Below are 17,949 nucleotides of genomic sequence, written 5' to 3'. Positions count from 1 at the left end.
ACTTTTCACGGCATAATTTTGCATGCCGTAGAAAGTTAACCTTGCCTAGCCGTATGCACCTCCAAACAAGGCAGTAGCTTATAAAGTGTAGCAACTTGCGAACAAATCAAGTAGAAGCAGCAATTATGAATTAAAGAAAAAAACTAACATCCACACACTAAACAACCTGCATACTAGCTTCCATCCTCAACTTCAATCATATCAAGGTAATAACAACCTCACAACGTACAAACTAAGAAAAGTATATGGTTCACTAATTTTCAAAATATGACCTTAAATATACAACTCCACCTACTAATTTCTTCGCCGGGAGGGGGGGGACACAACTTGCATAAATAAACAAACAGAAACAAAACAAAGAATATATCATTGGTATTTTACATGGTTCAAAAACTTACAGATCACAAAACCAAGTAAAATAAAAAAGTAGATAGATACATCAGATTGTTAAAAAAAATAATAATAATAAAATAAAAAATAAAAAATAAAAAATTGGCTTTTGTTTTACAACCAAAACTATATCCCAAGAATCAACCTTTGGCACACTGATTCTAAGAGCTAGAAGAAGGAAGACTCCCACACCCAATCCAGCAATCCTATTCCAGAATAAAAGATATCACCAAAAAACAAAAAAACTCCATAAACGAACAGAAAATCAATAGCTTCAACAACATATATATGTATACATACCTCAAAAGGCGTCAAAAGCCCCGCTCGAGCGTGAAGGCCAAAATCTGAGCATCAACTCTAGGTTTCTAAACACAACCAACCTGTTTCAAACCTATCCAACATAACCCAAGACTCAAATACAAAGAGTAACGGATAGAAATGAGAATAAGACAACAACACATCCACGGAATCGCGTCCGAAATACAATACACAAAGGAAGGAAAAACCGAGATCACTATAACGAAATACCCAACATTTATGTCAAAACTCATAGAAAGGAGTTGGTTGTCCCTACCGCAAAAGGAGAAGCCCAAAGGAGACAAAGATAAAGACTCAAGATGTTCCAAATCCAAGGATTTTCGGATCAAAGTGTAGCTCAAGCAAAGCTCTACCCTTTTTACAAAAGGATTAAGGTAGAGACACTCTAAATCTAGAGTATTTGTAGAGAGAAGTAGTGTATAGAGAGAGAGTGTGCTGGATCTAGGGTTTTGAAGAAAAGAAGATGAAAAAGTGAAGTGTAAACCCGTTGCTGCGATTTGATATACTCGAGGCTCGCTCGAGCGAAGAAGTGGTCGCTCGAGCGACCAGACACAAAAGACCTCGCTTGAGCGAACAATACGAAGCTTCAGGTTTGCAACCCAGAAGCACGCTCGAACGCAAGAGTGTTCGCTCGAGCGAAGAAAAGCTCGCTAGAGCGAAGAAACACAACCTTCAGATCAAAAAGAGACGCAGCCGCACGCTCGAGCGCAAGAGTGCTCGCTTGAGCGAAGAGACACACCACTCAAAGCTCGCTCAAGAGAAGGAACCCTGGCTCGAGCGAATAAACTAAAACACAGGGCTCGCCCGAGCGACAAAAGCCTCGCTCGAGTGAAGAAACCAAAATCTGGACAGCAACCATTTGTTTCAAAACACACCCAACCTGTTTCAAACTTACCCAACACATCCCACAACTCAAATATAAAGAATTAAATAACGGAAATGCGATATAGACAACAACAAACATCTACGGAACCGAGTCCAGAATACAATAAACAATGGAGGAAAAATCGGGATCGCTATACTCTGTGTTTTGAACAAACCAGAGAAAATTGTGATTGTTTTTCTAAGAAGCATTTTATCAAACGCGTTAGTTTCAAAGCTCACAGCTATATGTTTTATAGTTCTAAGAAGAGTTTTGTCAAATCAAATCTCACAATTATCTGTTTTGGAGTTCTAAAAAGTATTTTGTCAAATAGTTTAACTTCATACTATGTATATATATAGATGTTTGTATGTGTATAAGTTGTGAGAGAGAGAGAGAGAGAGAGAGAGAGAGAGAGAGAGAGAGAGAGACCTTGTTCCAGGACCAGTAGAGGACAGAGCTGGAGAAGGAAGAACTAAGAAAAGCTTACTAGGGCTTTCAAACATGAAAGTGATAGTATCACTTCCATCATCGACCTTGATGGTGATGATATCGTTGTTCACTCCCCCCATTGGGTTGTCTTCTCGTCGCGGTATGCTTTGATTCTTATATCAGTGAAATCGTCTATGGATAAGGATGCTTTAAGCTTCGCTTGACGGAGAAGAGAGAGTTGGAGAAGATGACGATGATGATGAACTCTGGCGATGGAGGTGGAGTTTGTCGGAGAGAGAAGAGCAGAGAGAGGAAGAGAAGGAGAGGCAGTTTGATTTGAAGGAATTAAATTTCTCCGTGATATATGGGTGTCGGGAGTTGAGGGACTTTAGATATCACAAAATAATATTGTGGATATCTTCTATTACTAAAAATAAGAGACAAACCTTAGACTAATTTTTCCAAAATTATATCTTGCTCCTTTAAAGTTTCTAATTTCACAATAAATAACCTCTTTTATTAATAAATTGTCAAGGCAATTAACATATTTAATGATATCATAAACTTATTTCAATTAATAATTCCTATAATTTTATTATTGTATAAAAGAGAAATTAAAATTTTTATTTTTTCTGTTAATTCTATTAAATAAAAAATTATAACAATAAAATATTTATAATTTTTTAAACAAGAGAGAATATTTATAATTTATCCTTTAGCTTTTGTTAATTAAAATAATAATTTAAAAAAAATCACGCGAGAGGCACGTGTGTTCAAAACCATTCAATATCCGGAGGACGGGGCCGAGTCGCAGCTGGCAAGTCTCCGAATTAGCTTGACGCGAAACCAACTCTTCTCTCTCTCTCTCTCTCTCGCTCTCAATTCACTCAATTCAATTTCATTCTCTTGTCTCTTTCTCCATCCATTTATTTATTTATCTATGTATCCATATATACAAACAAACACCACCACACACACATTTCTGTAATTCACTACTTTGATTGATGACGAAATTGTTTTCACAGATGACCGAGCGATGGAGATTCAAGTTTTTCATGGAGACGATCTTAGCGATTCTACTCGTGTTGCTTCAGAGCCTGAGTCTCTGTTTCTCGCTCAACACCGACGGTACGAGCTTCACACTTGTCTACAAACTCTGAATGTCTCTTTGTTCTCTAATTTGAAGAGTTTAATAATAAGCTTGATTGAATACGCAGGGTTGGCCTTGTTGAAGTTTCGAGACAGCGTGGTGAGAGATCCATTCGGTGCTCTCTCGGACTGGAATGATCTTGGCGGCGACGTTGATCCCTGTTCTTGGTTCGGAGTCGAGTGCTCTGAAGACGGAAAAGTCGTAATTCTGTGAGTGGTTCGTTTAGCGGAATTATTCTGTGCATTTAGTTTCAATTTTCTAATTAAATTTTTTTTTTTTAAATGGAGTTTTTTTTGGTTTTTTTGTGTTTTTTTTTTTTTGTGGTTGTTTTTAGAGAATATTTTTAAAATTTTAAGTATTTTATTTTTTATTTTTTTTTAAATGCACCTTAATGTATCTAAAAAATAAAATATTTGTAAAAGAATATTTTAAAAATTCAATATATATATAAAATCAATATATATATATAAAAATACGAAAAATGTACCGAATTCTTTATATATTTTTTATATATTTTTGGTATTTAATGAATTTTCTAAGATTTATATATTTTTTAAGTGTATTTATATTACGAGTATTTAAAAATTAAAAAAAAAATCAGTAAAAAAAAATACGAAAAAAAAAATTTAATTTTTTAAAAAGTGAATCCTAAAAATCCAAACTAAAGAAGGTGATTGTTATTTTTGATACATTGATTAGTTATAGATTGCATTATCATGAGATTTGTAGAATTCCAATCTTGTTTTGATTATTGAGACTTCTGCTATTTTCATGCCAAATCTATAATTTAAAATCATGTTGTTGTTTCAAAGTCCCAAATCTGGCAAGGGAGCATTGAAATTGGTGTTCACTAGTCTTTCTTATTCAAATTTCCAATGTAATCTGTAGTAAACAACATTAATCATGCATTTATGTGATACCAACTCTCTACATCTCATAATAATTGCTAAATTTTGCACAATTACACATCCAGAGTTTACCGACATTTTGTTTATTTTTTTGGAACTTTTCATTGAGATACCGGTCTACAAGAATTTTGTGTTGAGTTATGCTAGCAAATATTCTATCAAATATTTTATCATGTGAGACCAACACACATGTAGATTTATGTGAGTCACATCCTATATGAGAGAGTTGGTAGAATATTTGATAGAATATTTAAGATACATAGCATTTCTCTTTTGCGTTGGGTATTAGGTCAATTTCCCAACATATGATATGAATTTAGAATCATAGATGGGGGCAAACACATTTATTTTTATTTTATTTTACTTCATTTTTGGGAAAGAAGCATGTTAAAGATGGATGCTGATGTTATTATGGTTGCAGCGAAAACTAGACCCATTCTTGTGGTAATTCTTAATCTGGAGAAAATCTTATTAAATTGTTTGCTAAGCTGAAAATTCAGCCAACTTTTTCTGCTTGGTTTACCGGCCATGCCTGTCGCTTTCAAAATACCAAGACTTGGCTTCACTTCATTGAGGGTAGCCAGATGTCAACGCTCACCAGCCTGGCCTGTTTGCGAAGTTTCCCAAACAGGCCCTAAGGATTAGATGTAATTCTTAATCCTGTAGGGTTTTATATTATTCTCCACACGATTTGCTAAACTCAGAATCTTTCAAAGTTATAGAATTCAGAATAATGCTAATTTTGTGTTTGGCTTCTTATAATGTCTTGCGGTGGGAATCATGCCATGTCGTGTTATGTTTTTTTCGTGTTGTGTCATTACGGGTTCATGTTCACAATACCTCAACACCAACCCTACCCATTTAACTAAATGTATCAATTATCTTGACACTGACCTGCCCCACTTATAATCGTGTCAACCCCAACAAGACATGCCTAACATGGTTGGCATATAAATTTATTTTATTTTAGATTATAAGCAAATTATACAACATATTTCAAGCAAACATGTTTTGCATTACATGCATAAAAGTAACATGTTTTAACATTAATGCACCAAGGGGATAATATATAAGGGAAATTGCATTCCCACCCCTAATAATGTCACTGATTAATTCTCTCATGTCATCAATTAGGGCTAATTACACTCTTGATCTCTAAAATATGCATTTTGTGTTATTTTGATTAGCAATATTTCAATTGTATAATTTTGTTGACAGAGTATTAAAGTAAGTCCCATGACTGATGCTATTAATATTTATCAAGAGAATCAGGGGTATTTTTGAAACAAAAAGTTACACCTCATCGAAAAGGAAAAAACAAAAAAGAAGCCTTTTACAATTGACACAATTGAAATGTTGGGGGACCAAAATTACAAGATACGTATTTTAGAGAGACTATTTTTGTTCCACAAATACCCTTTAGGCCATGAGAACTTCTTTAACATATATTCAATACTTTGGGGACAAAATTGACACAAGTGTTATCAAAATAACACAAAACGCATATTTAGAGACAAAAAATGTAATTATCCCCATCAATTAGCGACACTCCTATCCTTCCATGCATCTTGGAACAAAAATGAACTCTTGACATGTGTATTCTTGGGTTATGATTTATAGATAATTACGATAACAATGTGCTATCATATCTCTGTTCATAGGTTACATATTATGCTGCTGTGACTTGGCTGTTATGTAAATGATTCAGCTGCACTGGAGTTTCATATTACCATTCTAAGGTTTATGAGTGAGGATGACGAAATCCTTGAATGGATAAAATTACAAATAATTTAATTGTGTGAGTGGTGATGCCATGAGAATCTAGGCATTTGATGCTTGATTATCTAATGATTCAGCTGTACTGGAGTTTCATAGTAATGATAGTATCTGACAGTTTAGTTGCTTATGACGATGACATAATCCTTTTTTTTATTTTTGAACTAGACGATGACATAATCCTCGAACTGATAAGATTACAAGCAATTTAATGGTGAGAGTGATGATGCCATGACAATCTAGGCATTGGTGCTTGATTATCTAATGATTGTTGTATATTATGACACCTTTTGTATCACCCTGAAAGTCCTACCTATTCAAATTGCAGGAACTTGAAAGATCTTTGCCTTGAAGGAACATTGGCACCTGAGCTGGGGAAGCTGACTTACATAAAATTAATGTAAGAATATTCTAACCCAATTCATGGACCCAAATATTTCATTATTCTTGTCATAAATTTCATGTACTTCAATGTAGTACTTTACGCAACAACTCTTTTTGGGGGAACTTTCCTATGGAGATTGGAGAATTAAAGGAGCTGGAGGTGTTGGATTTAGGATACAATAACTTCAGTGGGCCATTTCCATCTGATTTTGGCAATAACATGTCCTTGTCAATTCTGTGAGCCGATCTGTCTAAGTTTTGAGATCTTACATTAACTATGCTTCCTAAACTAGTGTTAACTCAATCTTCTGGTTATCGTCGCAGTTTACTGGACAACAACAACTTTAACATATCTCCAGAACTTTATGAAGTTCAGATGCTTTCTGAATTTCAAGTAGATGAGAACCAGCTCACTAGTGCTGCTTTAAAGGCTAGTTGCAACAGCAAATCTAGTTCTTGGTAAGTCTGCTAAAATATGAAGCTCTTTATGTAGTTTAATAAATACTTTTCCTTGCACGCCCCCAACTGCTGCTTGCAGGGTTGTTTTTCGTTTTATTTATTTTTTTGGTGAAACTAAAAGCAAAAAGGGTAAATGATTAAAAAAAAAAAAGAAGCCCAATTAGTACACATTAATGTGTGTTTGGGAGGGAAAAGATTTGGTACACATTATAGAATAGAATTTTAAAGTAGTTATCTAGTGCACTTGCCTGTGACAGGATATTTTGTGTCTGTTTCTAACAACCTTATTTGTTATTCTTGATTTCAAGCTGCTATTTTACACAGCCCCAAAGATAAAAGCAACAACTAGGAGTAGAGGCTGTATTGGGTGTATATATATACATGGTTATCAGAATCCCGATCCGGATCTTACGATCCTATGATCTTATGATCCATTTGAGTACAATCGATTCAGATCGTGTAAAAAAATCCTTATAGGTAGGATCTTTCGATCCTGATAATGGGATCTTATAGGATCGTGGAATCTCGATCCGAATCCGATCCTATCCGATCCAATTTACAAGCCTTGTTTTGTAGTGTATAACATATTTTATTGTAAATTTTATGTTTCTTGTCTAAATACCCATTTATGTGGTCAAAATAAATAATAAAAATTAAGTAGCATGGAATCAAATAGACGAAAAAAAATAAACTAAGAAACAAACATTCAAATATTGCGGTAATTTAAGAAAATTAACTAGTCGGAAAAACAAACTTAGTTTTAGCAAAGTCTAAGGAGGGTAAGATGATTGCAAATTTATCCCAATTTTTGAAGAGATTATTTTTGTTATTCGAATCCGCTCTACCAGGAATGCTAACGATAAATCTTATCATTCGGTCAAGTCGCTCTTTTTAGTTCTTAATCTATTTTCAGATCTAAGTTTGTTAAATATTTTTCATCACTTTTTATGCATTATTGTAGATTATATAGTATTTTGTTATAGAATTCTTTTTCTTCACCTTCTTTTTTGATAAAATACAAAATTTTTACCATCGAGTTTTCTATTATATATACATTTTACATGAAGTATTATATTTTTCACAATATCTTCACTTCTTTTTAATAGAATATAGGCTCATTTTGTGTATACTTTTTAGGAAATATTTATTTTAATTAAATAATTATGTAATTTATCTTTTTCAGTAGGATCTTACGATCCTCGATCCGATTCTACGATCCGATTCTATAAACACCTCCAACGATCTAACGTAGAATCTCGATTTTAGCAATCTTGTATATATATATATATATAGAGAGAGAGAGAGAGAGAGAGAGAGAGAGAGGTTTTGGAAAAAAAGGATCAAATGTCAGGTGACATCTTTTGCATCTCAAACCTCGTGTGGTTTGACTGCTCGTGCCTTAAAGTGTTGGGTTCAGTCCCACAACACAAACATGTTGAATCGCCTCTTCCTCAGACAAGACGACCAAACAATGCCTAATCATGGTCCCTGTGAATCAGATCATCCATGTAGTATACATAAAGTAGTAACGAAGTGGCAAGTATTATTGTTAGGGTTTACTGGCAATATTTCGCAATTTTTGTGTACTTGTGGAATCACTAAAGATGTGCATGAATTATTGAGGGGTCCATAAGTTTGATGGAAAATATTATTAGGTTGATTTTTTATTTTTTATTTTTTTAAAAAAAGAGGTTATGATTGGGATTTTTCCTTGTGGGCACTCAAAAATTGCACAGCAGCATATTTGCTCTTGAACTAATAGGAACATTAAAGCAAATTATTTTCAGTACTTGCTTTATGATGGCTTGTCTCACCTTCAGGAACACTGTACAAGATGGTAATGTTGCGCAAAGGAGGCTGCTGCAACATTTTAAAGCCACAAATCCGCCCAAAGTTAAACGGGATAGACGCACTAAGAGGGGTTCTGAATTATCACCATTTCCTTCTATCTCTTTATCACCATCACCATCGCCATCATCATCACCATCACCGTTGCCATCAACAGTTTCACCTTCAGTCTCTCCCTTAAATTCACCGTTCTCATCTTTTCCATTTCCTCCTTCAGGACCTAAATCATTACCACCAGATCCACCACATGCTTCCTCACCAGATTCTTTGGTCCCTTCACCATCACCTAGGCCACCAACAAGTCCACTTTCACTTTCTCCATCAAATCCACCACTTGATTCTAAGCCACCAGTGCACCATCCTGCTCCTTGGCCTTCCCCTGCTTCAACTCATAGCCGAAATGTACAACGGAGTTTCAATTCGAAGCATCATACAATTTTGTTATGGTCTGGAGTAACAGTGGGATCTTTATTCATATTTATTTCGGCCCTTGGCATTTTTTACTTTCGAAGCAACAAGGTCATCACTGTCAAACCTTGGGCAACAGGGTTAAGTGGGCAGCTGCAGAAAGCATTTGTAACAGGTTATTCCTTTTTCTTACAAGAATGAAGGTTTATTGCATATTTATACTCTAGGGAAGTGTAATGCTTAGGACCTAATGTCCCCTGGTTCATACCCAGGGCATTGAACTTGTCAATGTATGTATTTATATATATTATTCATGTTTTAGCGTTTGAATTCTAGGTGTACCAAAGCTCCAGCGATCAGAACTAGAAGCAGCTTGTGAATATTTCAGTAATATAATTGGCTCTATATCAGATGGCACAGTGTACAAAGGTACTCTTTCAAGAGGTGTTGAAATAGCAGTAACGTCCACTGCAGTGAAGTCTGCTGAAGACTGGTCGAAGAATTTAGAAGCCCAGTACAGGAAAAAGGCATGTCAAATGCAAATTTCACTGAACTTCAACAGCATCTTTTAGAAAATCACTTATTTTTATGTTTTGGTCATTTTTCAGATAGAAATGCTATCAAAAGTGAACCACAAGAACTTTGTGAGCCTTATTGGGTTTTGTGAAGAAGAGGTGCCTTTCACCAGGATGATGGTTTTCGAGTATGCTCCAAATGGGACACTCTTTGAGCATCTACACAGTAAGTTTTTTGATCATACCATACTTGTAGCCTTTCACTCTAACAAATAATATAATATTCAAAATCCACAGGTCTTCTTGAGAAATGTAATCCTTTCTTCCATATGTGCTACTGAACAGTTTCTGCTCTTGGAAGTTTGGAACATTGCATTTCATATGGAATTTTTTTTTTACAAAAAAAATAAATAAAAAAATAAAAAATACACCAGCCCTATAATCCTGAAACCTCATTGAAGTCTTAAATAATGAAAATAGCAGAATTGAGGCTCAACTTATTCATTTTCATTAAGAGTGCTCTATCAGTTGTGTTCGGCCATGTTGACTGTCCATTTATGGTAATTTACATGCTAGATCATCCCTGTTGCATATCTGTAAGCTGCATGGATGTGTGTCGAATGTGAAAATGTTTCTATTCTTCCATGTCTTCTGGAACAGAGAAATAAGTAATTTGTAGTCATCTTTGTTCTGTTGATTTGGCAGCCAGTATTCTACGTCTCATTTTCTGGTTTAGTTTATGTTTCATTCTGAATACACCTTTAGCTAGAAAGCTGAGTTAATTATCTCCGGTTTGTCTTTTTATTTTTATTTTTATTTTTTTATGTTCTTTTCTGATGCCCTGCAGTAAAAGAATCCGAGCACTTGGATTGGGGAATGCGACTGCGAATAGCTATGGGCATGGCATATTGCCTTGAGCATATGCACCAGCTCACCCCACCTATAGCCCACGGAAACTTGCAATCTTCTTCTATATATCTTACTGAAGACTACGCGGCCAAAATATCAGATTTTAGTTTCTGGAACGATTTAACAGCAACAAACATGGGTTCAGCTGCCACAGAGCTCTTGGAGGCACAGTTGGCAGATCCAGAGAGCAATGTTTACAGCTTTGGGGTAATTTTGTTTGAAATGGTAACGGGCAGGCTTCCATATTCGGTTGATAATGGCTCTGTTGTGGACTGGGCATCGGACTACTTGAATGGAGAACAACCCTTGAGAGAAATGGTCGACCCAACTTTAAAATCCTTCCAAGAGGAAGAGCTCGAGAAACTGTTTCAAGTAATAAAAGATTGTGTGAATCCTGATCCCAAACACAGACCAACAATGAAAGAGGTCACGGCTAGGTTGAAAGAGATCACAGCTATGGGACCTGATGGAGCCACACCAAAATCATCTCCTCTTTGGTGGGCAGAACTTGAGATTTTGTCTACTGAAGGAAGTTAAAATGGTGAAAAATTGAGCTGAAAAGTCAGAAGTTAATTTTTTTAGACGTTAGTGTCCCTGATAGCGTTGAGTAACAGAAACCTCTCCAAAAATTTGGGTACGGATGCATTTTGCTCTCCCAGACCACGCTTTAACGGGAGTCTCGTACCATTTGCTCTAATCTCTTTCCAATTGTATGTTGCATTTTTTCTTAATTCTGTTGAGATTAAAGTCAATGGTGTCGATGGTAGGTACTAGATGCAGCTTGTATTTAAATTTTTTTTTATATGTTTTTTCATTTTTATATTTTATTGGGAAATGCTTGTATTCAATATATAGTAATAGGAAATATCTGTATATAACGAATGAGGATGACCTGTTGGATCTTCTTATACTATTAAAAATTTTTGTCCATGCCAAGGATTTGAAAATTGTGTATTTGAGGATATGCTGTTGCAATCAACAAATATTGACTTTTCAAACTTTACCTAGTTGCATATGATTCACAATTTCATTGCTTAATTGAGCATTTGACTGAACAATAAAACTACAGACACATAATGAATCACAAAATACTCGTACACTTGTACACGTGGGTCTTACAGTTCATTCTGTGACCCTAACAAAATTCTTGTGTGCCCCTTGCTGCCCTCTTTTTGTTTGCCTTTTAAACTCTGTTAATCCTCGTTTGTTTTCAAAATAATAAAAAATGAGCTTCTATTCATGTTTAGATAATTAAGGAGCACCCTCAAAACCAGATTAAGAACGTTGCTTACAAGCCCGCGCCTCAACTTCCACAGACCAAAAGAAAAAAAAGGAAAAAATTATGAAAATCGTCCATTAAAGACATTCAATAAGCAGAAGATGACCTGCCCAATCCATTCTGCCAAACCCTTGGCTGAATGAATTTAGAAATAGAGAGATGGTTGGATACAAGACTACGTTGCTCCATCTAAGGTAGCAAAGATAAGAAACTCTTCATTTTTATTGCACATGAAACCATTATCCATTACCACATACAATGTGCAGTCCAAACACAAACGGCAGAGCCACCTATTATACAACCATTGCAATAAGCGAGAAGGGTACAGCAGTAATGCTATGGACTCAGAAAAAAAATTACTCAAAATGTTTTCATAAAAATAAACGCGTGGGTCAAATTCATTTTGAGTATGGCCCACATCACACAAGGTTTGAATCTATACCGGACATTTCATCTTTTGATAAAAACAACTTGTTCCTAGTACCAAATTCCACTTCTAATGAGGAAAAATGCTCAAGAAATAGTATACAAATCTTACAACATGATACACCCTTTCAACTGTCTTGTCTCTGCCCAACACTACAGTCTAACACAACATCTTTTGAACATTTCCTTTCAGGTTTGCCCTGTTCTTGAGCTGTCTTGTGGGTTGTGCTTCTCCACAATCTGTTTTACCATCATCAACTCCATAGCAGCATATATACATACCTCTCCCAAATGTTCCTGTCCTTTCCCCCACTGACATTTCCCTCCGTTCTCAAAGCCACAGTCAGTTTCCATCTCGATGCTCTTTTATTGGCATCGGTTTTTGGAGTGAATTTAGTATCCGACTACCTCAAGGCTACCAGTGGGTACGAACAATTTCACAAATATAAAACACACTGACTCACATATGTAGATGGAGAGCTCGGCCTTGTGCTCGATTATACAGATCAATGGTGTCTTTGTGGTTGGGATCCAAGCAGAGAGCAGCCTCACAGTCACGGAGAGCAGAAGCGCAGTCACCCATAGACTCGTGGAATGCTGCTCGGAGATGAAGCATTTGCAAGTCGGGCTTGAAAGCTATGGCTTTTGTCAGCTCTTGTACTGCTTCATTTTCTTTTTGGTCATCCATAAGAACTGGTTGAATGTGTATTCCATATGTTAGTGTCAAATAAGCAATATAAAAAAAAATAATAATAAATTGTAATTTAAGTTAATGGGTCACAAAAAGGAAAAAAAAGAAGAAAAACAATACCTGCCGCCCTGTATCTGTAGGGATAAGTCCTCAGAGGATCCAATTGTGTTGCCATACTGAGATCACCATTTGCCATGTCACGGTCACAGTACTCTGATCGTTTCTCATAAGCTGATGCATTGTTTTGTGCCTTCTCTATCAGCTTTGTCATTTCATCGTAAGCGGCTTTTCTTTGATTTTTAAGATGATATACACGGGCCAACCCTTGATGAGCTCTCGTATGCTTGATGTCGAGGGCATTCACGTAGCAGTCTGTGGCAAGATCGAGTTTACTAATATCCACGTAAATGCTCCCAAGGTTATTCAGTGCCTGTAATATGTCACCAAAACACAATCAATAAAAATATTTTGGACATATGACGAAGAAATGAGTATTTCCATTCTTGTGAGTAATACTTGTCCTTTCCGAAGGCCATCTGAAGGGCATTTTAGAGCTTCCTCCAAAAGTTGAATAACGTGTGATGAAGATTCAGTGTCGAGAGTTGTATCTGCTAGCATGTATGCTTTGAGGAAAAAGGCCTCAAATGACCTATGAATAGAAATGGACAATTCAGCCTTAGAGAGTGCTTCTTCGCGATACCCAGTGTCATATAGAATCCATCCTTCATATATATGCCTTTCGTGCTCTGAGCTAGCGTGATTTCGAGCCAACCTCAGACTTCGCATTGCAGCCTTTTGACAGTTTAACCTACATCATTCATACATGTTATTTGAGATTGCAAATAAAGAACAAGAAATAATGCAGCAAAAGTTCTTGAGTTGGCTTTTTGGCTTTTTGGCTATTTTAATCTGAGGCTAAAAAGCTTCGTTTAGGATGGGCTTTTTGGTTTTTTTGACTTTTGTGAGAGAAAAAAATGAAATGATTATGGTTTGGATGTGACAACTTTTAGCATGGGGTTAAAAAGCCTATTTTGACTTTTTGTGGCTATTTTAGTCCCAACCAACCCCAACCCAACTTCCCAAATGACTACTTAAGAGCTTATTAGTTCAGCACTACATCGGAAGAAAAGGAAAATACCAAAAAGTTCAAATTCACAGCTAGTAAATAACATTGATATTAGCATTGACATAATAAGAAAATTTCGTCCCGCTTTCCTCTCCTGTGGGGCAAGAGCTCGTTTGCCAAGTCCGAGCTACCACTTTCTGCCCCTGTGCTTTTTCATTTTTCCATTTTTTTCAAGTTATCCAAAAATTACAAACTATTTATCAAAATGCTCAAAATGATTTCAAGAGTACACTTTTTAGGGTATTAGGCTCAAACATGCATTTTCCAACATCAAATCATATTTTGAGAAGATCAAACCCTAACATGTTCTTCATAGGAATCTTCTTATTTCTATCAAACTGTCTGCATATACGATTTCATTATATGAAGAAATAAGGGGATAAGGAGATACATGTTCACCATGAAAATATTGGGAAGAGATAACAAGTTGTGCATATCTGGATTCCATAAAAACTAGTGATAATGATCGGATAAACTTATTAAGAGTCACTAATAATAACGAATGCACTACATAAAGGTTGCAATTGTGAAGACAATTCACCAGAAATTCTATCACAAACTCACCGCAAAAGAAGTAGAGATTGCCGAAAAAGTAAAATGCTCTTTGCAGGGTCATTTACCAGCATTTGATGAGTAACAGCCAGAGATCCAATATCATCAACAGCCGACCATCGATCATAGAGTTGCATCCAGCAATCACCGGGACCCCACTGTTGAACATATTGATTGAGGAGCTCAACCATGTGATCACCTCTGATCTTCCCATGAAACATCATGTAATTAGGCTCCAAAGTCAACAAGGCTCGAATATCTCTCAGAGCAGATTCATAATCCTCAATGGCAATAAACAACCAAGCCCTCAATTCAAGGCAGTCTGGAGACACCTTAAATCCAATGATTTTGTTGATCTCAAGTATGGCTTCCCCGATCCGGTTCTCATCTACCATTGAAGCGGCTCTGTACTTGTAAGGAAATGAAAGAACCGGATCCAATTCAGTGGCGGTTTTCAAATCCACAATCTTCTTCGTCCCCACGTTATACAAGGACCGCTCTTGGTACATCCACCCAACCGGTTTATGCTTAGAAATGATAGAATTGATCAACTTGTACGCTGAAAACCCGTGTCCTTGCTTGTATTTAGTTCTTGCAATGCCTGCCACCGAATAAACATGACCCAATTCGGCTGCAGCCTCAAAACAACACTGGGCTTCCTTGTACTCCTTCCTCTCCAACAAAACACAACCCAATTGATGCAATGCGAGTGCCTTTTGCCATTTTTCAGTGGCACATTCTTTCAATCTCTCCAACAACGACACTAGCATGTTTGATGTCAAGCTCTCTTCCATCGCCACTTGTGTTAGGAAATAGTACAATAAGAAAGAACAATGCCCCGCCATGGCCAATCTCTCCCTGGCCTCAAACCCACAAAATATTTTACTGACATTCAGATTACACAGAGAACTCGGAAGCTCTCTTAATAATATTTGCAAGCAAGACGCAACAAGAAGATACGCGGTCTCCTCCAATCCATAATCAATTAGGATCAAAGCATCTTCTATGTTAGAGACCATAGATGCTAAATACGCATCGCAATCAGCCTTCATTTCCTCACAACAAAACCTGTTTGCGAAAGAGAGGAGCTCTAGAACAGTACTGGGGCAAAACGAGTCTAATCTTCTCGTATTGCTAAACACTCCCACAGCTCTCATTCCTTTCGCAGATATACCAGATTGCGAGAAATTGATCGTTTCTCTTTTCGATTCCATGAAATTTCCGTATAGCATTGCCTTCAAAGGGCGCGACAGATGAGCTATTTTATCTTTATTGCAATCAATTTCTTCATCACCAATCAAAAAACAAACATCAATATCATTTTCTGAAATCAAACTCTCATCATCCCCAATTGAGGACTCGAATTTTGCAGACTCTGATTGATCACTGTGACATTGACAATGATCAGAGACTGAATTTGGATCATACCCAGAAACCAAAGCAGCCTTTGGACATTCAAGAACTCGGCCACCACAGTGCAAAGATGAAATACCCACAAGCTCGTCCTCTCTCTTCTCGTAACGCAACCACGCCGAGAGCACAATCTTCGAGTGTGCATCGACGGCGTGTTCACGCGCCGCCTGGAGACACCGCCGGAGGAGCTTCGGATCGCCGAGGGAACGAAGGATTGAGTACTGCTCGAGGCAGATTGACGATTTGTTGAGACCAGGGGAGTTTTGAAGGCGGCGATAGAGGTCAGCCGTAGAGTCTACAAGATCGAGGGGTTTGAGATTGGGGTCAATGGCCGGTTCAAGGAGGTCCGTCGTAGGGAGTCCATGAGGGAGAAGAGTTTCAGACAGTGAAGCTGAAATGTTTTCGTTGGAGTTCGATAGAATAGAGCTGATCGTGGGGTTGTTTTCACGGCGGCGGTGGTGGTGGTTGGGTTTTCCGACGGCCGTGGAGGTTGTGGTGGTTACGTTGAGGGCGTGGACTTGGGTCGTTTTGCATCGTTCCGCGAGCTTGATACCACCGCGGACGGTGCTTCTCATGGGGAGAGTGTATTGGCGGAGGAGAGTTGAGAATTTTGATCTGGAAAGAGCGGGTTGTGGGGTTTCTGATTGATCGGCATTTTGGCTTGAAATTGACATGAATGGAACTGGGTTGTTAATGGAATGGAAGGGATGATTGATTAGCTCTCTACTCTAAAAAAATCACCATTACAGAGACAAGAGAGAAAGAGAGAGAAGATGGCTGATGCAGGAGATAGGCTCTCCCTCGGCAATGGTGTTTTTGCTCATCACAAGAAGTTTCCCATCTGCTAATTATTAATCTGGAGGGTGTATATTATTTAATCAAAACTATTTTAAAGAGTGTATATTATTATTTAAATAATAAATTTTTTATTTTAAATTAAATAAAATTGTGTTATGTAAGGGTGAGTAGCGGATATATCGATCCGTCAAAACTAGTCGAACCGAACCGATCCGCCGCATTTTGGACGGATGCGTGATGACGAACGGATGGTTGCGGATTGATTTTCTTAAATCCGCCAATTTGGCGGACAGATGATGGATGTGAGATTTTTTGACCGCAACCGAACCGCCAAACCGCCAAATTGCGAGCACCCCTAGTAATTTATAAGACTTTGTATTTTCAATTTGTTTAAATATTATATTTGTATTTTCAATTGAAAAAGAATTTAAATATTCTGTTGAAAAAAAGTTTTCAACTTGAATATATTTTTTAAATTGAAAAAAATAAACGTATTATTCATATATATTTTTTAGTTTTTAAATGTAAATTTAAAAATAATAAATAGAAAATATGATATATGCTGGTTGATTTTTGTTTTCAAAAACATATGTAGATGTAACAATACAAAGATATTCAATCTCTACTACTACTCTGTTCATGGTTTTGGTGGTTTGAATTGTTATTATATTTTAAGAATCACAGATTGTAATACTTTATGGGGATGAATCATGCTGTGATTGTAATATGTGGATGAGGCATGCAGTGATCGTGATATTCTAAAGTTTCAAACTTTTTTTCTTTGGATAAGGCATACAGTGATTGTAATACTTTTTTAAGTCATTGACTGTAATGCTTTCTTTCTCTTTTTTTTTTTGTTTTTTTTGTTTGAGGAAGTGCACAAGTTGAATTATGTTGAAAATTTATAAAATTTTAAACCGCCAAACCGATTCGCATCCATCCGCCAAACAGCCAATCCGCTTAATCCACATCCGCGGGATTGGCGGACGGATGCGGATTGATTTTCTTCAATCCGCCAATCTGACTGACGGATGGCGGATTAGAGGTTCCGTGGTCGCAACCGACCCGCGCCTACTCCTAGTGTTATGAGAAGAGTAAGCTTTGATAAAGTTGTCACATGGTGTTATATTTTCTATACAAAAATATCAAATATCAACATTTGTTATTTAATAAAAAGATTTTTAAATTGAAAATATAATAGAATATTTAAATTATTTTTTAATTAAAAACACAAACAGAATATCTAAATAAATTAAAAATATAAAGTTTTATAAATTACTAGGAGTGCTCGCGGTTTGACGGTTT

At 36.6% G+C, this 17,949-nt stretch overlaps 2 protein-coding genes across 7 annotated transcripts; one reads left to right on the top strand and one right to left on the bottom strand.

The window, feature by feature from the left end:
- Window positions 1-2,803: 2,803 nt before the first annotated feature.
- On the top strand, window positions 2,804-11,306 carry LOC114307186 (inactive receptor-like serine/threonine-protein kinase At2g40270). 6 transcript variants are annotated; one of them, XM_028252581.2, is made up of 10 exons: window positions 2,808-2,910; window positions 3,028-3,130; window positions 3,220-3,361; window positions 6,165-6,236; window positions 6,314-6,457; window positions 6,545-6,679; window positions 8,500-9,110; window positions 9,272-9,462; window positions 9,544-9,676; window positions 10,298-11,306. In XM_028252581.2, exons 2-10 carry the CDS (start codon window positions 3,028-3,030, stop codon window positions 10,894-10,896), a joined length of 2,130 nt encoding a protein of 709 aa, XP_028108382.2. In that variant the 5' UTR covers window positions 2,808-2,910; the 3' UTR covers window positions 10,897-11,306. The 6 variants fall into 6 exon arrangements, with proteins under 6 accessions (XP_028108380.2, XP_028108382.2, XP_028108383.2 ...); XM_082919987.1 differs by adding an exon at window positions 6,005-6,050 and having other exon boundaries at window positions 2,809-3,130; XM_028252579.2 differs by having other exon boundaries at window positions 2,804-3,130.
- Window positions 11,307-11,994: 688 nt separating this feature from the next.
- Window positions 11,995-16,732, bottom strand: LOC114307187 (ethylene-overproduction protein 1). The gene is made up of 4 exons (XM_028252584.2): window positions 14,446-16,732; window positions 13,272-13,563; window positions 12,876-13,185; window positions 11,995-12,757 (listed from the first exon to the last, which is right to left on the bottom strand). The coding sequence occupies exons 1-4, from the start codon at window positions 16,518-16,520 to the stop codon at window positions 12,525-12,527; spliced, it is 2,910 nt and encodes a 969-aa protein (XP_028108385.2). The 5' UTR covers window positions 16,521-16,732; the 3' UTR covers window positions 11,995-12,524.
- Between the last annotated feature and the right edge of the window lie 1,217 nt (window positions 16,733-17,949).

This window comes from Camellia sinensis, chromosome 3, assembly GCF_055761805.1.
Source record: "Camellia sinensis isolate YWXY chromosome 3, ASM5576180v1, whole genome shotgun sequence".
Classification (NCBI taxonomy): domain Eukaryota; kingdom Viridiplantae; phylum Streptophyta; class Magnoliopsida; order Ericales; family Theaceae; genus Camellia; species Camellia sinensis.
The sequence above is the reverse complement of the archived record's forward strand: the minus strand, read 5'-3'. Positions and strand labels throughout refer to the sequence as shown.